Genomic DNA, 21,958 nt, shown 5'->3' with positions numbered 1-21,958 from the left:
TGTGATAGTCTTCGGAACCCGCTGTTTCTATCAAGTGCTTGACAAACACAGCTCCAGAGTCTTTGTCCTGGCAACCGAGCGGCAAGCCCCCATGTCTGGGGAAGCAATCCGGTTTGCCAAGTTGTTTGCACCTGCATCGGGGAAAATATCTCAACGACTCTTATCCGTCGGGGAACTTTCTGTCCATACCGCATTGGTCTGTTTGCATAAGGCTATTTCCGAGCAGGGCGACACCCTCCGTTGCGCTTGCTGCTGGTCGACCGTTTACAATCTACAACCAACACTAGTGGTCTGAGCTGGCACCACCCGCGGATCTGTCAAAAGCCATCTTGAATGAACACAAAAACAGTTTGTCGCGACTTGAAGTTAATAGCCCAGGGCGGAAGACCTGTACGCTCCCGACTATCCCGAACGCATTAGTGCATAGAACCAAAACACGAATGGCACTTCGTTTCGTGGGTTGGCCGACGTCCACAGAAGGGCTTAAATATCTTCGGGACACTCTATTTCACAAATAAAGGCCGCATACTCTTGTCCCTTCCCAATCTTTCTGTCATCGACTTCATCATGGGTATTCAACGCGGTGGCCAGATTGTACAGGCGACCTCGTCAAGTACCACAGATGCCTTGATCCAACAATTTGGGCAGCTCCATGTACTTGATGACTTGATTCGACTGCGGGCGGCAGACATGGTTCAGCATCCCATCCTCGCGTATCCCTGTTCAAATACGGACACCGCGACCGCCACATACGAATACTACACTGGACGGGATATGGACAACATGATAGACAAGGCGGTCACCTGCTTAATGAATGATGGCTTTCAGCCTGTAAGTAAGCATCTGAATCATTTAACTTGGATTACGCGGGCTAACCCTTCGCAGCCTAAGGGCAATGGCTCAATTGTCGCAGTTCTCGCACCATCCGACATCAGCATGGTGATTACATTTTTCGCCCTCAGTCGATTAGGCTACACCGTCATGATGCTCTCACCAAGGCTATGTGGGGATGCGTGCGTGGCTCTGCTCGATACCGTCGGCTGTGAGACAATTATCTACGGGAATACTCTCAGCATCCGTGCCACAATTGGCGACATCCTTCAGAAAAAGCTCGTCAGTTGTCGTCCAATGCTTTCCAAAAGCAATCTCGACACTGAGGAAACTTTGGTTCTCATTCTACACCGTAATCGCAACTCCGAGGCCCAGTGCAACAGGATCGCCCTTATTCTACATTCCTCTGGATCAACAGGAACCCCCAAACCTCTCTTTCTCAGTCACCGAGCTTTGATGACCCATCCTCTACGAGGTCCTGGCCTGACATCCTTCAATTCACTACCCTGGTACCACCTCCATGGCCTTTCTACAGCGTTGCAGGCAATGTGGATGAAGAAGACGGCTTACTTGTGGAACGCCGCATTACCTTTGACCGCTGAATCAGTGGTTGCTGCTCTGGAGGCAGCACGACCCGAGTCTGTGGCTGCTGTTCCGTACATGCTGCAGTTGCTGGTCGACAGCCCTCGCGGAATTTCTGCCTTGCGTAAATGTCATCTGGTTACTTATGGAGGCGCGCCATGTCCAGACGAGCTGGGGGACTGCCTAGTGAGCCAGGGTGTGCAATTTGGTGGTTCCTTTGGACTGTGCGTTAATCATACCCTAGATTATACACTGAAAACAGCTGACAAGTCCTCTAGGACAGAGGCCGGGCTAGTTGCTGAATCAATATCACGCCCCAAGGGTGATATCGCCTGGAACTATTTAAATTTTTTTGACAACATCAGGCCATACATCTGGATGAAGCCCCTCGGCATGTCGCTCTACGAGTGCGTTTACCTGGCTGGTCATCCAGCGTTGACTACTTCCAACTCCAACGAGCCCCCAGGTTCTTTTCATTCAAGGGATGTTTTCACCCCACACCCAACAATTCCACACCGATGGAAGTATGTGTCGAGATTGGATGATTGTATTACCCTTGTCACTGGCGAGAAGATTCTGCCACTTCCGATAGAAGGCTACGTCAAACAGCATCCTCTGATCTATGAAGCAATTGTTGTTGGAGTCGGGAAGGCAATCCCGGGGCTTTTGATCCTGCGAGCTGATCAATCTACACACCTATCGGAACGTGAATATATTGACACAATCTGGTCGGTGGTCGAAGAAGCCAACGCCCGGTCAGAGCAATTCTCACAGATCTCTCGCGATATGATTGCCACTTTGCCTTCCACATCCGAGTTTCCTCGAACAGACAAGGGATCTATGATCCGTGCCCAGATATACTCTCAATACAATGATCTCATCAACGGCATGTACACGGAAGTCCAAAGCGCAGCAGATGGGGGAATGACACTCGACCTTACCGGAACGCAGTCCTATCTGATGGAGCTCTGCAGCAAGGACCTTGGAATTCACCTCACGGGCGTAGACGCCAATTTCTTCTTAGAGGGAGTGGACAGTTTGAAAGCGATACACCTTCGACGCTTGATCCTTCGCCATTTCAATATTGCGTCGGCTAAAAGTCTGGGACAGAATGTGGTTTTCGAGGCTGGCAGCGTATCAGGGTTGGCAACGTACATTTGCGCTCTGCAGATTGGTGGAAGTGTCACTTCTAAGAAAACCACGACAGTGATGGCTGAACTTATCAGCAAATACTCAGCATTTCGAAAGCATTTGCCACGCCGAGCGATCACTTCAAGTGGAAAGAGCGTGGTAGGTTTCTATATATACATGCTCCTATTGACCTGCACTAACATCTCCAAGGTTTTGACGGGAGCCACAGGTTCTATTGGTGCACACACGCTATTCGAACTTCTCAAGGATGATTCTGTATCGACAATTTTCTGTCTCACTCGGCGTTCATTGCCGCAAGAAGCTGTCTTGCAGGCTTTAGCGGAGAAGAATCTGGATGCTTTGCCTGAACAGAAAGAGAAGATTATCTCGTTGACTTGCTCCCTTGACGAGCCAAATCTTGGGCTTCATGAGCACATCATGAGCCGCATGCAAGATTCTGTGTCTCAGATCATCCACACAGCATGGCCGGTAAACTTCAATCTTCCCCTTACCCAGTTCGAGCCACATATCCGCGGGATCTACAACCTGATCCAATTTTCTCTGTCTGTTCGGCGACCCGAACCGGCCGTTATGATATTCTGCTCATCAATCTCCACAGCTCTTGGATCCTCCTGCGCTGAAGTCCAAGAGGCCCCAACGCAAGATCTTGGAAGCGCCCTTCATATGGGCTACGGACAGTCCAAACTCGTAGGAGAGAAGATCACCAGCATTGCACGGCAATCCGGAGCGAGAGCCTTTTCTCTCCGAATTGGCCAAGTATCCGGTCATTCGAAGAAAGGCCTGTGGAACGACGCCGAAGCACTCCCACTCATGATTCGATCGGCGTTGACGGTCCAGGCCCTCCCAGCCTTAGAGCAGACCTGCTCATGGCTCCCAGTGGATACACTGGCCTTGACGATTGTTGAGCTGGCAAATGCTTGCGCCGCTCCGACTTGCGACTATGGGACAAATATGGCGTCGAATTCGGCGACCGTTGCGTACGTTGATGACTCCATCTATAACGTGTCCAACCCGCGCGAATTTTCCTGGGCATCATTACTCTCATCGCTGAGATGCGCTGGATTTCGGTTCGACACGGTGTCCTTTGAGGAATGGCTGGCGATGCTTCGCGAGAGCGAGACAAGAGGAGAGGAGAACGTCAACCCTGCTGTCAAGTTGATCGGTCACTATGCGGCTATGCATGGGGAGAGGCGATCACAACGGCTGTGCCCTAAGAGATTTATCACTGAGAAAGCCGAGCGGGACAGTGTTACTTTACGAAATGGTCGGTTAAAGATTATTGAGGACGGGATTTTAAATTGTTATGCCCGAGATTGGCTGGAGCGGTGGGTTGTTTGAGGGCAATGCATATAGCCATTAAGCCGGCGACGATGTGGCCGTTGCTGTAAATAGATCAATGGGTGTCGCTGCCTTTGTGGATTGAAGACTTTTTTTATTCATCAACTACCTAATGTTATCAAATGAAACACAATCAGTCAGAAGCACACGGTGTTCTCGCCGACACAAAAACAGGATACAACGAGCCGAAATACAAACACGTCTATGAACAACAGTCAAGGAAAGGCCAATTATACAACAGAACTCCATAACTGGGCTCAAAGACCTAGGTTTACATGGAGAGAATAGAGACATCAGACCAAAAGGGCGAGAACAAAAGCAAGGATAGCTCCAAGGACATTTCCAGTCGCCTTGTGAGCAGCGCCGGTAAACACAGCGCTGACACCAGTGGGTGAAGAACTGGGACTATGTGTGGAAGCGTCAGGATGAGGGATGAGAGGCACCGAACTGCGAGAAGGTCGTAAAGACGGTAGGAGGCCGGGTGCACTGGTTGCAGGAGATAAATTCTCAATCTCTGTTGGCTTGTGTAAAGTAACCGAATTGACAGAGTCTTTTCCAGGCGCAGAATGATCGTTGGATGCAGCGTTTGAGGTCGCGCTCTTTCCATTAACGCCGTGGGCTTGGGTAGACATTGCCGTGTTCTGTGGCTCAACGACTGTCTCGACACGAGTGGCTGTGTTCGAGGAGCCGGCCGGTTTCAAGTTCTCACCATTAGACAGATCTTTGGTCATCTCAGCTCCATTCGCGGTGACGGTGTCGGTGCAAACAGTTTTGGTCGAAGTCACAAAATTCGTCACGTACAAAGTAGCAGGTGCCTTTTTGACACCGGTAGTAGCCAGAGCCTTCTCAACGGTCTCGTGGTGCATAGACTTTACCGACGTCGGTTTGGCCTCAGTTGAAGAAGTAGTAACTGCCGAATGCACAGTCGTGGCACCCTCGTGGGCGGAAGTAACCGATTGGGTTTCCGCAACAGAAGGCTCGGCCGTCGTGTGAGTCGTGGCAGGAGCATGGGTTGTCGTAGAGTTCGAAGCCGGGCCATTCACGCTAGTTTGGTAGATCTGTATAGAGTTGATCTCCCAGTACGACTGCTCGAAGGCGGATGGGTTCTGAGCAACATAGTTGATGCAGCTCTGCACGGGATCCGAACTGGACATGGGGCAGCCCGACTGGCCAAACACGCCGCCCGCCCAGTCACCACAGAAGGTGACATCAAACACGAACGACTGGGACTTGAAGCTGTTAGCCACGTCACACCCTTCCTGCACCAGCGCCATCGGGGTGCCAAACTCGGTGACATCGGGCTGTCCGCTGGAGATGGAGGACGGGATGGAGCGCCGAGGGAAGAACCAAATCTTCAGGAAATCGGCAGTCCACTCCATGGCGTACACACCGCCACCCTGTCGATTGAACGAGGTGCCATAGCTGCCCTTGTGGCCTTCGACGACGCAGCCTACGGGTCCCAGGTCCGCTCCACAGCCTGTGGCATTGACCACACCGGTCATGCCCTGGTCTGTCAGACTGCAGGTACCGCTTGTGTGCATCACAATCTCATTATGTTCCTGCAGGTTCACGCCCTCAATGATATCGATCTCACCATCCTGTGGCCATTCCATGCCCACGGACCAGAACGCAGGCCAGCTCCCGCAGATGCTTCCCGGCATGTGCGCGATGTCGGCAATGACCAGACTTTGGTCATAATACTTCTTGGTCCCGATGCGCACGGAATCGCGGCCTTTCCCACCCGGGCTGAGTTTGGTGGTGTGGTCGACCCCTAGGTACAGGGTGCCGCTGTCGGTGACTTTGACCAGGCCGGCATCCTGTGCGCTGGCTTGGTCCAGATAGTTGACATAGCCGTTGGTCGGGTCTTGTCCAACGTGGAAGTTGAAATACTCCAGGAAGTTGTCGGCCTGCCAACGTTCCACCAGCTGATAGGCGGCGGCACTCGACTCGTTGGCCGTGACGGGAGATGCCAACAGGGGTAGGATCAGCGAGCCAGCACTGAGTGAGAGCCAGGGAGAAAACATCTTGCCCAAGACGGAGGAAGGCTCAGGGACTTTGGTCCGAAAAGCGACTATACGCAGTCTGTAGTTCAGCGAGAGCAGTCAGTCGAAAGGATGAACCAAAGACAATCAGGGAGAAACGAAAGGAGGAACGAAGGGAAGGAATGTGGTGTCCATAGCAGAGGGAAGCGCGATGGTCCGGTCAGGTCTGGTCCATCCGCTGAATGTTGTTATTGTCCATTGACAACAGCATTCTCGGCGCAGGAATCCACGACACGACTCCATTCTTCACTACACAGGATACCCGGCGCCTCGACGGTGCCAATAGGCAACTTGCACCACAAGCCAGTGGAAAGCAAGGACGAACGTGCGTATTATTCTTCCTTCATCTTGGTCGGCTTCCAGTCCAGCTCACATTCCTGCTGTACCCACCCGCCAACCATACCTGATACCTGAAGAGAGCGACCGCTGACGATTGAACGGAACGGACGAAAGAATTATTGACCACAGTACAATTTGCGTTCTACCCTTGATCCACTGGGCCTCTACGCCATCTCATCCATCACCATTGCGGACCGAGATACCGACCGCCGCGTCTGGAACACTTTCTCCCAGTTTTTGTCCCCCCATCCCAGAATGCAATTGATCTCGCCGGGGTGGGTATATTGTTGCAACACTCCTTCGCCGTCAGCATCAGAAGGGCATAGAAAACGTAGGGAAAGACCTCGTGTCGCAGGAGATATCCCTCGTATCTCTGCAAATACTCTACCACCCGTACCACCGACCGAAGTAAAATTAGAGCACGGGTGGCGTAGCGGGCTACCATGTGTTGGTGCCAGACGTGGGCCAGGTCGTCCGAAGCACGCGACGGTTCCGGCGGATGCGCGTCTCAAAAACCATGGACGTAATCATGAAGCCAAAGAACATGATTTGCACCAAGAGACCACCGAGAATGCCCCAGGTGATATTGGAGCTACCCTCGTTGAACTCCACTGCCATTGGAAATGGGGCTTGGAAACCTTGGAGTACCAGACTGGGAGCGCTTCTCCCACTCTCGCACATCTCCATCTAATTCTGTAAGTATATAACCCATAGCCTGGCTCTTGATCACCTTTTCATCACGTTGCCGCTCTCTTAGGACATATAATCAGCCCTCGACTCGCAGTTGTCAGCCCCTTACTTATTTTTGCTCTTCACCTTTAGCAAGCGCTTCCACACCGATCCATATTAAATCATCTACAACGCAATTCCAGGCATCACTTCACTCCCAACCAATTTCTGAAGCTGCACCAAGGCGAAGGGTGACCCGATCACGCTCAAAGGACGCATGTGCAGTTGTAATAATGCCTGGATACTTTTGATATCTGCCGATGCCTGGATTCCAGGAGAGCACTTTCCGTCTGGAACTATAGAGCCACCCTCCTCCCCGCCGAACCGGCCCAACTCTTCCTTCTTCCTTCTTCTACCCTCTTCAACAACTCCATCCATCCATCCATCCATCCATCCATCCATCCATCCATCCATCCATCCATTCATCCGTCTCTAATATCCCGTCGCTTTTCTATGCTTATGTATATATATACATCAGGAAGCTTATGCCCTTCTCGCTGGCTTCCATCATGATGCTGAACTACATATTCGAGTCCTCTCATCACGGGGTCCCTTGATGCTCGGCTATGGCCCGTGCGCCTGGTCTGTGCGCGCGGGTGACCTTCGGCAGTGAATGAGCTTGTTGACAGGCTATACTGTGGTATACTCGATCGAGGCTTTGGTCCTTCTTTCTTTCTCTCTCTGGCCGTCGTTGGTAATAAATTTCTCTGAGTAACATCATGAGCACTGGCTCACTGCCGAAATCCGTACGGCACCGAAATAGTTACCCAATCACTAATTTATATTGACCAAGCTCTTACAATTTTCGAGACTCAAAATCAAGACGCACAAATTTTATAGACTAGGAGGCCTAGACATACATTATATTCTAAATGCTTTACCGCAATTCCAAATCAAAGTCCAGGGTCGGTGTTTGAGTCTATGACAGCCGCTTCAAGCCCGAGACACCGGACAGACCATCACGGATATCTGAAGGCAGATCGTCCTCATTAGGACCCTCACTATACCTATTCGTAGATCGGGGCTTTCCGTGGCGCAATCGATCTCCTTTGAGGATATTGGACTGGTCGATCGCCTCGTTGTCGTCGTCCGCTAACCAGAAGTCAATGTTTGTTGCTTTATACCACCTTGCAACCACTTACCGAGCTGCTCATCAGTGTTAGCATACGGCGGCTGCATGGGATCTTCATAATCATCCTCGTCGGCTTGGACAGGAACCTGATTCGTCAGGTTCGGATTTGTCTCGCCCAGGTACGTATCGTCCACAATCTCGTCCGGAATGGGGGCGGCGTCGTTCTCGGCCTCGTAGTTGTCTTCGGCCTCTCTTTCAACGCGGTTGGACATTTTTGCGGTCAAGATAGAAACCTTTGACCTGGGTAAGTGTTTTGGTAGAAATGAAACCTCAGAATAAAAGCTGATAGTAAGGTGTCAAATTCACAGCCGTGATGTGACAATGACCCGACAGAGCCGATCATCCGGGATGCCAGACCGATATTTATTTACGGCTGCCATGCTTCGGATTCCCGCTGGTACCACTTGATGCAAGCTTGACATCAACCGGCTGGTAGTTCCGCGTGGGCGAATTTCTATTTTGGCACCCGGGTGCTCAACTGCCAATGCAATCATCAAGAGATAATTCGATAGAGTTCTCGACTTTCTAGGCCTGAGGATTCGCCATCAGATATGTCGTCGACGGCAATTTCATTTGCCTCTTTTGACGCTGTCATGATGCATGGCTTGGGTCGATGAGGCTATAATCCCGTGCTTTTTCATGAGGTGTGCCTTGATCATCCGTCAAGACCCAACAGGAATTTTCAATTTTGCAACTACGGCCCTTTGTGATCCTACCAAAAAACAAATAAAAACAAACAAGCAACACATTTCAGCTCTTGATATTGTTGTCATCGCGCATCACTACCATCATGTCGAACTCGCGGGAAAATACTGAGGTCGATGCCTCCACGGAGGACCGAGTGAATGCCATGCGCGGCTATAAGGCGTGAGTACGAGGTCGCATCATGCTTGATCATCAAACTAAGCTATTCTCTAGAACTTTGAAAAATCCCAGGGTATCCAACGAGGCCAAGCAGCATGCCTCGGAGGTGCTGAACAACGAGCTCGGCTGGGATAACCCACGGCAGGAGCTATACAATGTCCGGGATCGCAACAAAGACCCCAACCGTGTGGCTGGTGGTTTGAAAGCGTAAGCCCTTTCACGAACATCTGTTCTAGTTATCGATGTTGACGACAGAGATTCAGTGCTCAAAGCAACGCTCGTAATACTGAACGAGGCAAGCAAGGCTCTGCGAAGAAGCTTGACAAGCTGAGCCAGCAGGCCCCCGAGGAGTAGATTTAGAATAGACCGTTGTATATGAAGTGATAGAATATGATTTGATTCGGGTTTTTGTTCCTAATCCATGGACGGATTTGGATAGAACACATCATCCGGCCACTTACGCAAGATATCAAGTAGGTGGTCGAATGGAGCCACCAGGAGCCCCACTGCCGTCTCGAACGGCAGCCTGTCCGGTGCTTCGGGGTGTGCTCGGGATGGTACAAAGATTTTGGTGCGGCGGACCGACTTGGCCAGCTGATTGCTCTCCTCTTCTGTGATGGCTCCCTCTAGCTTGACCAGATCCATGGTCTCTTCGTCGTGGATGTGCTTGGAGAGGTCATCCATCAGCATGGTGATCGTGGGAACGAAACGCGGATCAGAGCAGTTCAAGTCCTGGAAAACTTTGAGGCGTTCTTTGAGCTACGACCGAGTTAGCGTCGTGTCTGACCTTCAACCTGATCACACTCCCTGACTGTCTGATGTTCCTGCCGGTCCTTGTCGACTGGCTGATCGCCGTTGCGCAGGTATTTCGCCATCGCCGGATAGACCACCAGCTCCTCGGCTACCGAGTGTCGAGCTAGCTCCCAGGTAAACTGGTTTTGGAAGCGAGTCCGCTCATCGGCATCCTTGGCGCTGAGGATTGTCTCGTAGTAGGATTCGAGTAGTCGGTGGTCTTTGGCAATGGCATCGGTGATTCGAACCATCTTGATGGGTTGAGTATTGATGGGTCGAGTATACGTGTTAGCTCCGCTGTCCTAACCTAAACCCAGGTAGGTAGTTTAGCTATATCTCACCACATGGAGTTTGAAGCCATCATGACGTTCCACCTGACCTGCTATACTTACATCCACTGTATCGCAGCTGATGGAATCACATTCCGATCTGTGCAACCTGGAGATCGGGCCATCTGACGCCGCCCGGAGATGGAGTTCCAGGCATAATGTATGGATGTGTGTGGTGGCTGTTGATTCGCGGGCGGGCAGTCCACCTACGGGATGGGTTTGCCTGCTTGCTGCAGTCTGTGAACCTTGTTTTTTATTTTTTGTTTGTTTGCTTCATCCAGTCTGCCCTTGCCTATTTATTCTACCGACCGTGTCTCTATTCACCATTTCCCATCATCTCTCGTCTCATCTCTTAGGATGAATGGCTCTGAGTATAGTGCCTTCGGTCTATTAATAATTCTTCCACTACTGATCCACTCTATAGATCGCTAAGGGTCTACCCGGTCAACCGCCAGTCTCCGACCGACCCAAGCCACAACACCTATACGTCTGTCTCAGCACCCGTGTCCACTGCCGTGGCCCAGGGGATTTGTGGGCACATTTGTCAATGGTTGTGGTCTGGATGGCGGGGCACCGCGTTTGAAGATCCACAAGTCACTCGTGATCCTCCTCGACGCGCTCCGAACCGCGCAAACAGTGCCACGGACTGCAAAGCCTGCCGTGAATGGCATGTTCCCTGCGACCAAGCCCACCCCCAGTGTTCGCACTGCTGGCAGCAGCAGATTCTTCTGTTTTTATGTGACACCCAAGATCAAGCCCAAGCGCGGTCAGGCGACGGGGCTAGAGCCATCGGTAGACCGCCATATTGCCAATGCGACCAGGTGAATGTCCGATCTATGAATGAGTGTCTTGACGATGCAATGAACTTCCTTGTGTGCATTTCTTCCCTCAACAATCCATGTTTTCCCTATGCTTTTGAGCGCGGTAGTGCAGCGAACAGCGGTCAATGTGAAGATTAATCGAGCCATTAGATCCGTGTGATTTTGGTCTATCAAAGTTTTCTATGCTCAGCCATCACTCACTTAGTACTGTAGATCCGGCGCATTCAGGCGATTCGGCGTGAATGACCAACGACACCAGCCTCAACCCCCCACGCCTCAGGCCGATTGCAAGAGCAAGAACATGGGGATATCCCTCACATTTGTCTACCAGCCCTAAAGTCCACAGATGTCTACGAAAAATGCGGTGTGGGCATGGTGCTTTGGTCGGAGCACTGTGAGCCGACATCTGCTCCACCCCTTTGTTTATAGATAGAGCTTCTATGGGATGGACTTTCCATTCCACTGCCTGGGAATACCCTTTTCTGTGGCTAACGGAGTGCACTGTTGCGGAATATGCTGTGGTAGAGACATCGACTCCGATTGACAATTATATCCACACAAAATCTCTATTGATGTTCAATTGATCCGAAGGTCTGTCTTGCCGCTCCCAAATGTCTGTCACGATCCTAACTATCATCTACAGATGCAGTCTGAGTACCGCCGCCTAGTGGACGCAATCCGACGTCAGGCTACTGCCCACCCCAAGCAGCGCTTCCTGGTAGCCATTGCTGGAGTCCCCGGTTCAGGCAAAACTACCACCGCAGAAGCAGCGGTACGCCAACTCAATGATTCTCCCAACACACGGGCAGCCCTGCTCTCCATGGACGGCTTCCACCTATCCCGGGCAGCTTTAGACCAACTGCCCAACCCCGAGGAGGCGCACATCCGCCGTGGTGCACCATGGACATTCGACGTTACCCGTTTCGTGTCTTTTGTGTATCGACTCCGCGAATGGGCGGACCATACGCCCTTGGCAGTCCCATATTCGGAGACCTGGTCGGCAGCAGACGAGATTCGAGTCCCGACCTTTGACCATCAGGCCAAAGACCCCGTTGAGGACGGGTTTACTATCACGCCCGACACCTCTCTCGTCATCATTGAAGGAAATTACCTGCTTCTCGATGAGCCCGGGTGGCGAGAGCTGGCTGATCTAGTGGACTACCGCGTCTTCGTGGAGACGGATCTACTGGAGGCACGGGAGCGAACGGCCAAGCGTCATGTCCATGCAGGTATTGAGAAGACGCTGGAGGATGGGTTTCGTCGAGTGGATAGCAATGATTATTTGAATGGCCTTGCCATCCGTGACAAGCTGCTGGCTCCGGATATGATAGTGAAGAGCATTACGGTAGCGAATTCGAAATAGGAAGTACAAATGCCCTCAATGCGGCGTTTGATCTGTTTCTTTCTCTCTTCCGGGAAAACCATTTTCGTCCATCCCATTTTACTCCTTGATCGCCTGCTTGTGAAATATATCTACCGGGGATTAGCCTTGTTTTACATATCAACATAGCAGCACTCACTTGGGACTTCCGGCATCCAGCTCGCCCGTGATTGGCAGAAGAACTCGCCCTTGGGCGGTAATGCCTCGGGGTCATCGAGAGAGCCGACACAGATATAGCGGAAGTGATCTTTAGCGGCAGTCTGTTCGCAAGTCAGTCCAGAGACATATCAACGAGGTCAAGGCAACAAACCCCGTATTCCAGGATGAAGCTTCCACAGTTGTCGCAGAATTCTCGATGAATCACGACTCCGGAGCCATTATCCGCCTCATGCTCCTTTGGTTTGCCTGTTGTCAAGTGGAAGGATTCCTTGGGGACCTTGGCTGTGAGACCATAATTTGTTCCGAAAGCTTTCTGTTTGATTGCGATGCGTTAGAGCCCTGCGACATGCTTTGTTGTAATCTATGGACCTACCTTGCAGTTGCGGCAATGGCAAAGCGAGGTGCGGGCGTCGTCAGGAGAGGCCAGACGCAGCTCGTACTGTATTTTGCGACAGAAGCACGATCCGGGATACGTGGGCATTTTGTTTCTTTGGTCCGAATGTGAAGTCGAGTTGGGCTCACAGCCATCTCGGCAAGATCCTCGAGATATGATGACGTCACTTGTCGAGATGACAGTCCGGATTGCGGGAAACGAATCCTGAATCGAGTAGAGACCTGACTAATATAACAATCCTAGAGGGGGAGACTATGTAGTTGCGGATTAGATCAGTGTGGGGGTGCGCGTAACAGAGACATCGATCTATGAGATTGGAACTATATAGATTCCACTCTTCCTCCACATGATTCAATTGCACGAATTACGACTTATATCGACGCACAGACCGTGACGTAACTCCAATATTATTCTAACCACCGACACGACTCTCGCGGACTCTTGCGACCATGGAATGAGCCTCGCGCGTGTCCTTCCCCCAAACATCATCCGATCCCATGGCGACCCAGCAGCATCAGCCCGGGCTCCAACAGCGATCTGTCGTCTCCTCCTTCATCTTCTCTTGTCCCGATGATTCGAAGCCACTGGTCGCCTTGTTCCGGCGCAGTGACAAAGTGAGAACGTATCGGTGAGCGTCTCTGTACATGTTGTTTGGTCGTCAATGCACTGTCGCGCAGGCTAACGCGAGGGTCTACTGGTAGCAATCATCTCGCCGCCATCTCAGGCAGCATCGAAGCTGGCGAGACACCGCTTGCCGCCGCATGGCGTGAACTCTCCGAAGAGACCTCCTTAACCATACGCGACGTGGACCTGTGGCGGCAGGGAAATCCGTATTCTTTCAGTGACCCATCCGTTGGACGGCGGTGGACCATCCACCCGTTTGCATTCCGTCTCAAAGGCCCCGCTGAGGGGGGCCGAGGAGAAGAGGCCATCCGCATTAACTGGGAGCATGAAGGATGGGAGTGGCAAGATCCTGCAACGGTGAAGGATGACGACCAATTTGGCGGCGTGCCGCATCTGCATGAGAGCCTGCGACGCGTTTGGTTTGAGGGCGATGTGCCTGAAGGCGCCAGCAAAGCACTCAACGCCGGCCTGCACCAATTGCAGACGGACCGCCAGAGCGGGTCCCACGAGTTGACCTCCATTGCACTGCGGATCTTCCGAGATGTACTGGTGCAGCTGCACGGTGCGGGCGAAGCCCAATGGTGGGTAACTGCGCGCCTGGTGGCGTGGCATCTCTGGAAGAACGGCCGGGAGAGCATGGGTGCAGCCACTATGAATGCGTTGTTACGGGTTTTGGCCGATATGGAGCATGTCCTGGATCAGGATCTCAATCCTGAGCTTCGGCGAGATCGACTGCTTGCTGCAGTCGACCACCACATAGAGCAGCGCAAGATGATGCCCACCCGCATCCAGCAGTCCTTTGCGGCATATCTTCGCGACCACTTCATGTCCGAACCCCAGCAGGCACTGTCCATTCTCACTCTCTCCGCAAGTTCGACCATTCGAGATAGTATCGTGGACGCCTATGCCTCGTTTCCCATTTCTACGCTAGATCTACGGATCCTGGAATCACGACCGCTTTACGAAGGCGTCAGCATGGCCGCAGCCCTTGCCGCCGAATTCCAGTCCAAGTTTCCAGCGCCGGGGGACCGAGATCTTAAATTGACGGTTTACACTGACGCATCTGCCGCTCTCGCGTCCCATAATATTGACTTTGTGCTGCTAGGCGCAGACCGAATTTCTGACTCCGGATGGATCAGCAACAAGACCGGGTCCTTGCCGGCGGTGCTCAGCGCGAAGCACGTCTCTCCCAACTCCAAAGTACTTATTTTCAGTGAATTGGAGAAGGTGGCTGAGCCCGGCGCGGTGGACGAGCATCGCTCGGAAGAGGGCGACCCCCATGAGGTAATTCGTTCTTGGATCACTGGGAGCACCAAGGGCGCGAAGACATTCGAAGGAGAGGCCAAACATTGGGTGAAAAACACCTCGTTCGAGTGGGTGCCCGCACCTCTGATCGATGGTTATGTTAGCGAAGAAGGTACTCTAGACGTAGCAGCCATCCAAAGACAGGCGCAGCAGGTGAAGCAAATGGCCGATCGGTATTTTGGCGGTGGAGTGGATCGATCGATTGATGGTGAAGGTACATAGATCTGTACTAAGTGTGACGCAAACCCTGACAACTCCCACTTCCCTCTTGCATCCATCCATGTCGTCTCCCCTTCATCCCGGCACCCACTCCTTCACTGTCCCAGCCAAGGGCTTGACTTTAGAATATGTCGTCCGCCAGCCATCCACATTACCCAATCATCTGGTCGTAGTCCAATGCCCCGGCTGGGGTCTCGGATCACAGTACCTCCAACGCGGCCTCTCCGATCTATGGGAGTCCTCGCCCAGCTTCACCGTGGTGTTCTTTCATCCGCGCGGCACAGCAGGATCATCGCGACCGCGAGATGGAAGCCAGATGCGCACAATGCCAGACATGGCCTCGGACCTCGACGACCTGCGCTCTCACCTGGGTCTTGACCAGTATCCCGTCCTGCTAGGCCATTCCAACGGCGGTGCCATCGCTTTGGGCTACGCAGAGATGTATCCGGACCGCGTCCAGCGGCTGATCCTGCTGAACCACCAAGTGGTGGGCTTCCGGGACCGGAGCCAGCTGCAGCGCGAGTCTACACGGCACGACCCGCGGTATCAGGGAGCCTGGAAGAATCTATTGCATCGTCGGACCGAAACAGATGAGGAATTCACTGCATCGGTGAATGGGCTGTGGCCGCTGTATTTTTTTGATCCGCAACAGTATGTAGACGAGCTTATACGGGATGTTGGAGACCAGCCCATGTCCGTGTGGTGTTATCAGAACCAAGGACGGTGCGATGAGAGCTTGGAGAGTCCAATGCAAATGATGGACCGGCTACCTAATGTCCGCGCAAAGACACTGATGATCTTTGGCCGTGACGACCTGATCTGTGGGATGAAGATTGCAGAGCGGTCGAAGGAGGGCATCGCAGACTCGCAGGCCATTCTCTACGATGCGTGTGGCCATTTCCCCTGGATTGAGCAGAAGGAGCGCACACTGGCTGATATCCGGGGGTTTATCCAAGGAAAACTGGAAAGTCAAGAGCCGGCTACTGTGGATTGATTCAACCAGGTTCATCAGGGCCGTACAGTAAATCACACAATCAACAGAACCGGAGGAGGATCTTCCTCACGAAACCAAACAAATAACCCAAACACCGAGGGTAGAGGACAGGCTCGTCAAAAGACCTCTACCCATAAGAAAAAAAGAGCAGTATATGCAGAAGAGAAGAAAGAGGTATCATCATAATTCAAGTGTCTCGGACACGGGCCTGACGCTTGGCCGTGCCGATGTGGGTATTGTACACCTTGGTCGCGAATTTCAAGCTGGTCAAGGTCTCCGACAAGTGGTCCTGGAGTGGGCTAACCATGACGAACATGAGCGTCTTGGAGTTCCCTCCCAGCGAAAATTGGAGTAGGTAGGTGAGCTAGGTGGTCGTTAATACGAGACTCACAAAAGACAAGTGCAGGAACATACCTTGCTGTTTCGGTAGGGGATGTGTCCACCATCCTTGCCCTGGCCTAGGGCGGCGATCACATCGCCAAGGGAGCTGAGGCTGCGGTTGATGTTCTGCGTCTCCTTCAGACGATCACCTGTAGCACCGCTGTGGCTCAGGCGCTCACTACCCGCCAGATCGACCAAATTGAGAGTCCCTTCACTGCGTTCACCGGTGATATGGTTCTCACCAATCAGTTTGAGAATGAAGACGGAGTGGGATCGCGATGAACGCTCGTTGGCCTTAGTAGCCGCTACGGACCGGTTGGCCGCCGCCTGTTTGAGGATGGACTCGACCATCTCAGGGGAGTCGAGGTGCACGGTGTTAATGTCGGTGATGGTAGTCTTACCACGCTGCATGTCATGACGGATTTCGTGCTTCTTCTTGTCGAGCTCCTCTGGATTACCCAGAAGGTCGTTGAGGTTCTCGTTGTAGACCTCGACAAAGTTGCCCGCCATAGTGTACCGCCAGCCTTTTTCCTCCAAGCCTTGCGCGGTGTCGTAGATCTGGTGAACGGCACGGGGAATCATACCGTCCAGTGAGGACATGGTGAATGTCTTGCCACTGCCAGTCTGACCATAACAGAAAATACAAACGTTGTAGCCATCTAGCGCGCTCTGGACCAGCTGGCTGATCTCATCGAAAATTTCACCATTCTGGGTTGACGGGCCGAACACACGGTCAAAGGAGAACGTGTTGTTTTTGCGCGAAATCGTACCGAGACTGCTCTTCTCTTCCGGGCCTAGGACATTGATCTCTTTGGCGTCGTCCGACTGGTCGGGGAACTGCATCGGGGTAACATCAGACTCTGGTTCGCCGTTCACCGATGGACGAACACGGCAGAACACGCGGATGTTGCCTTTGAGTTCCTGCACCTGGTTGTGAAGCTTGCGCCGCATGGTCTCCTCTTTGCGTAGCTTTTCCTTGATGGCATCAGTCTCCGCCAATGCATCCATCATCTGCTGGTTGCATCGCTCAAAGGCCTCGGATTGTTCCTCCCGTCCACCCTCTAGGAATTCGATACGTGCCTTGAGGGCCCGCAGCGAAGACTCTAATGTGAGGCTGTTGCTACTTGCTATATCCAAGTTTTGGCGGAGGTCCTGGGTGCTCTTCCGCTCGCGTTCGAGATCAAGTTTCATGGCATGGATGTCCTTCTCCAAAGAGGTGAGTTCACGATCCTTCTTCTCCAATTCGATCTGTGTCTTTTGGGTATCCATCGCAGACTGCGTTGAGAGCTGGCCCAGTTCCCGGACGCGGGCAGCTTTCTCATCCTCGATATTCCGTTCAAACTGCCTTTTCAGCTCCCGGATCTCCTCTTGATGTCGGGCACTCAGTATTTCCGAGTCCTTCTTGCCATCCTGCTTGATCGACTCCATTTCAATGCGATGGCGGCGGTCGAGATCATCCACGGCTATTTCATGCTCTCGTCGTGCATCTTTCAATGCGTTCTCGGCGGTACTGAGCTGGGTTTTCAGTGATTCCAATTCCACCCGCAAAGTCAGATTGGTTTCCGTCAGGCCGTCGCGAGAACTTTCCAGTTCGCTGACTGCGTCAAGCAATTAGAATGGCTCACACTCACTCAAGACTTAGCTTGACTTACTTCTGGTCTTGTAAAGATCCACCGTCTCTTTGAGACCAAAGCTCTCCTGTCCGGTTTTGTTCAATTGCGTCATCATCTTTAGGAAAAGGTCTTCCATATTGTTCTCCCGAGATTCCTGGTCCCACTCGGCACCTGTAGCATGGTCAAAAGTCTGGATTGAGGAATCCTTGCGAAGAAACGACGGTGGCTGCGGTGTTCTAATGGAACGCATTGGGGAAGATGACGGGGCGTTGTGTCTTGGTCTGACAGGGGTTTCCAGCACAGGGACTCTGGACATAGGCATAGGAGGTTTGTGGCAATCCTTGGGACGACTGGGAGATGGGCTTCGCGCTGAATCGACGACAGCTCCATACGTTGTCAACCGAGAGAAGTCAGAGCACAAGGTCCCAGCCTCATCAACAGAGGATGTGACCGAGTGCCCGTCATAATCCCGGCGACTCCGTGCCTCTTGGGTTTCAGATGGGCAATAGGGGGTGCGGGTAGGAAACAAAGGAAAATATTGCATACCCTTTCGCTTTCCGAGAACACTGCCTGTCTCTTCGCCATGGGTGGCCAACGAGGTTGCTGGGCGAGAGCTTGATGTAATTGCGTGCTTGCGGGTCGCACCCAGGGACGAGTGTGGCCGAGATACCGCGGAGGGTGGTCGCGCGCCATAACCGACGGTGGCGGAGAATGATGCGTTGGTCGGCCGGGCGGTGGTTGAACCTGGTCGTGACATGGTCGACGAAGCAAAGGAGTTCCCTCTATTATGCATTTTGGGCGGGCCGTTGGTCGGGCGAGTGACGGAGCCAGATCGTTTCGTTTCGGTGGGATTAGCTGTTTTGGGACGGGTTGCTGCTGTCGTGATGAGTAACTCGAGTTGCAGGGGCAAGTGTGAGAGTGTTGCATACGTGAGACGCTCGCCTTGCTGGCAATAGAGCCAGGAGGAAGAATGCCCGAGCGCGAATTAGTTGTGGCGGAAGTCATCTCGCGGAGACCAGCTTGGGGGATGCGCGTCCGGGCAGATGCCCTTGCGTGTGTCTGTCGGCCGGTCAGTCCCTGTCAATCCAATCGATTAATGTGTTTATGTACCATGTTCTCATCCTCCATGGTGGGACTCGTCGTCCGCCAGATCACGGGCGAGTATAGGATGCGGACGAGGAGGAGGATTTCACGGCCAGCCACGGTCCTCGAGGGAAACAATAATGGTGGTTGGGAGAAGTGTAGTTAGTTGATTGCAGCACTGACTGTTGTTGATCGGCCCTCGTTTCTGGAGAGACCGAGTAAACAAACAGCTGACTCAGCGGTACACGTGATCTGTCATGTCCCGAATGGTCTTTGTTGCAATGGGTTTCTTTCGGTCGGTGAAATCCTTATTGGACTTGCAATCCTCTCCTTGGGCGTACGATATTCTTCCTCCATATTGTCTCCATTCTTCTTGCTATCCCTCCCCACTATCCATTGTCTGGCTCCCTGACGTCGGGATCGCCCTCGACTCCACCGCATTCCCGACACCAGCGGCACCCCCCGTTTCACCGTCTCCACGACTCGACTCTTTCTCTCCTCCAACTTCTGCTCCCCTCACTTCCCCCCATTTGTCTTTACCTCTCCAATTCCCTGGTCGCACATCATGTCCGGGCGGTTTGTACGTTCTTCCAAGTACCGTATGGCTCTCCCTTAATCCCCTGCAGACTGCACGGTAAAAGGCTAATCGGCCCGTCTTAGGCCACGTTTTCGGGCGGCCGACACGAAAGGTACACCCTTGCCGAATCCTTATGCGCCCAACGCATCCGTTTGACTCCGACTGCAGGAACAATGCTACGATAATCTTCGCGTCTCGAAAAATGCCTGGGATACCAACTTGGTCAAGGTGCGTGTGGCCACCCACCCATCCACCGCTCCTGTCACCCGTCTCACACGCCACATCTAGGTCAACCCGAAGTATTTGGCAGTCAATTGGGAAGCTGGCGGTGGAGGCGCTTTTGCTGTTCTTCCTCTGGAGGAGCGTGGCAAATTGCCCGACAGATTTCCTCTGTTCCGTGGTCACACCGCGGTCGTCCTAGACACCGACTGGTAAGGAAACAGTGCGCGCAAGCTGGGGGAGGATGTCGAGGAAATTGCAATTTACACCATCCGTGCAGGAACCCTTTCAATGATGATCTGATTGCCTCGAGCTCGGATGACGGAAAGGTAGAGTCGTACAACCAATCTGCCTCTTTCTGCAGCTGACCAGCTCCAGGTTTTGCTCTGGCGGGTCCCGGAGAACTTCACCGTCCGCTCCGATGCCGATCCGGATGATATCAAGGACATTGCGCCTGTCGGCAAGCTGACTGGGCACCCCAAGTGAGAACAGCCATCAATGCGCAACCGTCAGCAGTGCTAACGGCCTTGCAGAAAGATCGGCCACGTGCTTTTCAACCCCGCGGCGGAGAACGTGCTGGCAACGGCCTCGGGCGACTATACCGTGAAGATCTGGGATATCGAGGCGGGTGCTCCGAAGTTGACCCTGAACGTCGGCGACATTGTGCAATCCCAGTCATGGAGTGCTAATGGCTCACTTCTGGTCACCACCTCGCGAGACAAGAAGCTGCGGATATGGGATGTGCGTCAGGAGCGGCCGGCACACGAGACGAATGGACACTCGGGAGCCAAGAACAGCCGCTCGGTGTGGCTGGGCGAGCGCGACCGGATCGTGACTACCGGCTTCTCCAAGATGAGTGACCGCCAGATGGCCCTGTGGGATATCCGTGCGGTACGGGAACCCATCAATGGTTTCAAAACGTTGGACTCGATCTCCGGTGTATGCATGCCCTTCTGGGACGATGGTACCAACTGCTTGTATCTGGCTGGACGAGGGTAGGTGCTTCACATCAATTTCTGCTGCCGAATACTAATTCGTGCAGCGATGGTAACATCCGTTACTTTGAGCTGGAAAATGACAAATTCGAATTCCTTTCGGAGCACAAGTCTGCCGACCCGCAGCGTGGTATCGCGTTCATGCCTAAGCGCGGTGTGAACATGCATGAGCACGAAGTGGCCCGGGCGTACAAGACGGTCAACGACACATACATCGAGCCCGTTTCGTTCATTGTTCCCCGTCGGTCCGAGAACTTCCAGGATGACATCTACCCGGCCACGATTGGTGTGACCCCGGCCATGGGCTCGTCCGACTGGTTGGCTGGCAAAGAGGCGATTCCTCCCAAGATCTCCATGGCCAGCCTGTACGATGGCCAGGGTATCCAGGAGGTGTCTGGAACTCAGGACAAGCCGACGGGCTCCATGGAGCCTGCTGAACCGACGCCCGTCGAGATGAAACCTGAGCCGGTGGCCAAGAAGCCGGAGCCGGAGCCTGTGCCGGAGCCCAGCCCTGTGGTGAAGCCAGCTCCATCGATGAAGGAGCAAGGCGCGTCGATGGCGGCAATGGTGAACAAGTTTGCCGACTACGAGGAGGATGCCGATACTGCTGAAGAAGATGACGACGCCTCCAGTTTTGAAGAGGTTGCTAAGCCGGTTGAGCGCGCCGCTCGACCGGTCGTGGCCGAGTCATCCTCGCCTCGAGTCAGCAGCCCTCTGCGGCCGAAAGAGGAGCCCAAGATGCAACTAAGCGTCGCTGTATGTGGATAATACCCCTATCAGGATGTTGAAGTGATTGTATGCTAATTTATTATCCCACAGAACCCCACGATCTCGTCCCCCGCTAGCGAATCGAGCTTGCCCGCCGCTACCGTACACCGGGAAATTGAACAGATCAAGAACCTGATTGCTGAGCAGACCAAGACGATTGCCGCGCAGGCCCAGCAGATGCAGATCCTGACGGGCGAAATCGAGTCGCTCAAGAGCAAGCTGAACTAGTTGGTATATGTCTTCTTGATTATGTTACTGTTATGTGTCGATGGGTTGGAGGTGCTGGAGTGGATTC

General features: G+C 53.0%; 12 protein-coding genes across 12 annotated transcripts; 6 read left to right on the top strand and 6 right to left on the bottom strand.

Moving 5' to 3' along the window:
- Positions 1-567: 567 nt before the first annotated feature.
- Positions 568-3,903, top strand: N7474_003574 (uncharacterized protein; the record flags this gene model as incomplete). The annotated part of the gene is made up of 3 exons (XM_057194989.1): positions 568-831; positions 886-1,637; positions 1,692-3,903. The coding sequence occupies 3 exons, from the start codon at positions 568-570 to the stop codon at positions 3,901-3,903; spliced, it is 3,228 nt and encodes a 1,075-aa protein (XP_057056344.1).
- A 293-nt stretch (positions 3,904-4,196) lies between these two features.
- On the bottom strand, positions 4,197-5,927 carry eng2 (putative GPI anchored endo-1,3(4)-beta-glucanase; the record flags this gene model as incomplete). The annotated part of the gene is made up of 1 exon (XM_057194988.1): positions 4,197-5,927. One exon carries the CDS (start codon positions 5,925-5,927, stop codon positions 4,197-4,199), a length of 1,731 nt encoding a protein of 576 aa, XP_057056343.1.
- Positions 5,928-6,722: 795 nt separating this feature from the next.
- Positions 6,723-6,902, bottom strand: N7474_003572 (uncharacterized protein; the record flags this gene model as incomplete). Its single annotated transcript, XM_057194987.1, has 1 exon — positions 6,723-6,902. One exon carries the CDS (start codon positions 6,900-6,902, stop codon positions 6,723-6,725), a length of 180 nt encoding a protein of 59 aa, XP_057056342.1.
- A 1,030-nt stretch (positions 6,903-7,932) lies between these two features.
- Positions 7,933-8,357, bottom strand: N7474_003571 (uncharacterized protein; the record flags this gene model as incomplete). Its single annotated transcript, XM_057194986.1, has 2 exons — positions 7,933-8,105; positions 8,156-8,357. 2 exons carry the CDS (start codon positions 8,355-8,357, stop codon positions 7,933-7,935), a joined length of 375 nt encoding a protein of 124 aa, XP_057056341.1.
- A 578-nt stretch (positions 8,358-8,935) lies between these two features.
- N7474_003570 (Con-6 family protein) lies at positions 8,936-9,363 on the top strand (the record flags this gene model as incomplete). Its single annotated transcript, XM_057194985.1, has 3 exons — positions 8,936-9,012; positions 9,064-9,216; positions 9,273-9,363. The coding sequence occupies 3 exons, from the start codon at positions 8,936-8,938 to the stop codon at positions 9,361-9,363; spliced, it is 321 nt and encodes a 106-aa protein (XP_057056340.1).
- Positions 9,364-9,423: 60 nt separating this feature from the next.
- Positions 9,424-10,052, bottom strand: N7474_003569 (uncharacterized protein; the record flags this gene model as incomplete). Its single annotated transcript, XM_057194984.1, has 2 exons — positions 9,424-9,768; positions 9,822-10,052. The coding sequence occupies 2 exons, from the start codon at positions 10,050-10,052 to the stop codon at positions 9,424-9,426; spliced, it is 576 nt and encodes a 191-aa protein (XP_057056339.1).
- Positions 10,053-11,594: 1,542 nt separating this feature from the next.
- Positions 11,595-12,314, top strand: N7474_003568 (phosphoribulokinase/uridine kinase family protein; the record flags this gene model as incomplete). The annotated part of the gene is made up of 1 exon (XM_057194983.1): positions 11,595-12,314. One exon carries the CDS (start codon positions 11,595-11,597, stop codon positions 12,312-12,314), a length of 720 nt encoding a protein of 239 aa, XP_057056338.1.
- Positions 12,315-12,392: 78 nt separating this feature from the next.
- N7474_003567 (GFA family protein) lies at positions 12,393-12,972 on the bottom strand (the record flags this gene model as incomplete). The annotated part of the gene is made up of 4 exons (XM_057194982.1): positions 12,393-12,424; positions 12,472-12,592; positions 12,643-12,804; positions 12,865-12,972. The coding sequence occupies 4 exons, from the start codon at positions 12,970-12,972 to the stop codon at positions 12,393-12,395; spliced, it is 423 nt and encodes a 140-aa protein (XP_057056337.1).
- Positions 12,973-13,382: 410 nt separating this feature from the next.
- N7474_003566 (translation initiation factor eIF-2B subunit family protein) lies at positions 13,383-15,036 on the top strand (the record flags this gene model as incomplete). The annotated part of the gene is made up of 2 exons (XM_057194981.1): positions 13,383-13,513; positions 13,563-15,036. 2 exons carry the CDS (start codon positions 13,383-13,385, stop codon positions 15,034-15,036), a joined length of 1,605 nt encoding a protein of 534 aa, XP_057056336.1.
- Positions 15,037-15,094: 58 nt separating this feature from the next.
- On the top strand, positions 15,095-16,027 carry N7474_003565 (alpha/beta fold hydrolase; the record flags this gene model as incomplete). The annotated part of the gene is made up of 1 exon (XM_057194980.1): positions 15,095-16,027. The coding sequence occupies one exon, from the start codon at positions 15,095-15,097 to the stop codon at positions 16,025-16,027; it is 933 nt and encodes a 310-aa protein (XP_057056335.1).
- Positions 16,028-16,214: 187 nt separating this feature from the next.
- Positions 16,215-19,149, bottom strand: N7474_003564 (putative kinesin family protein (KlpA); the record flags this gene model as incomplete). Its single annotated transcript, XM_057194979.1, has 5 exons — positions 16,215-16,391; positions 16,442-18,006; positions 18,061-18,897; positions 18,951-19,080; positions 19,132-19,149. The coding sequence occupies 5 exons, from the start codon at positions 19,147-19,149 to the stop codon at positions 16,215-16,217; spliced, it is 2,727 nt and encodes a 908-aa protein (XP_057056334.1).
- A 520-nt stretch (positions 19,150-19,669) lies between these two features.
- On the top strand, positions 19,670-21,891 carry N7474_003563 (coronin; the record flags this gene model as incomplete). The annotated part of the gene is made up of 8 exons (XM_057194978.1): positions 19,670-19,684; positions 19,850-19,909; positions 19,970-20,112; positions 20,181-20,229; positions 20,279-20,382; positions 20,434-20,895; positions 20,943-21,651; positions 21,715-21,891. 8 exons carry the CDS (start codon positions 19,670-19,672, stop codon positions 21,889-21,891), a joined length of 1,719 nt encoding a protein of 572 aa, XP_057056333.1.
- Positions 21,892-21,958: the final 67 nt, after the last annotated feature.

This window comes from Penicillium riverlandense (assembly GCF_028828495.1).
Source record: "Penicillium riverlandense strain IBT 135883 chromosome Unknown utg000002l_segment0_segment0, whole genome shotgun sequence".
In the NCBI taxonomy this organism is placed as follows: Eukaryota; Fungi; Ascomycota; class Eurotiomycetes; order Eurotiales; family Aspergillaceae; genus Penicillium; species Penicillium riverlandense.
The sequence above is the reverse complement of the archived record's forward strand: the minus strand, read 5'-3'. Positions and strand labels throughout refer to the sequence as shown.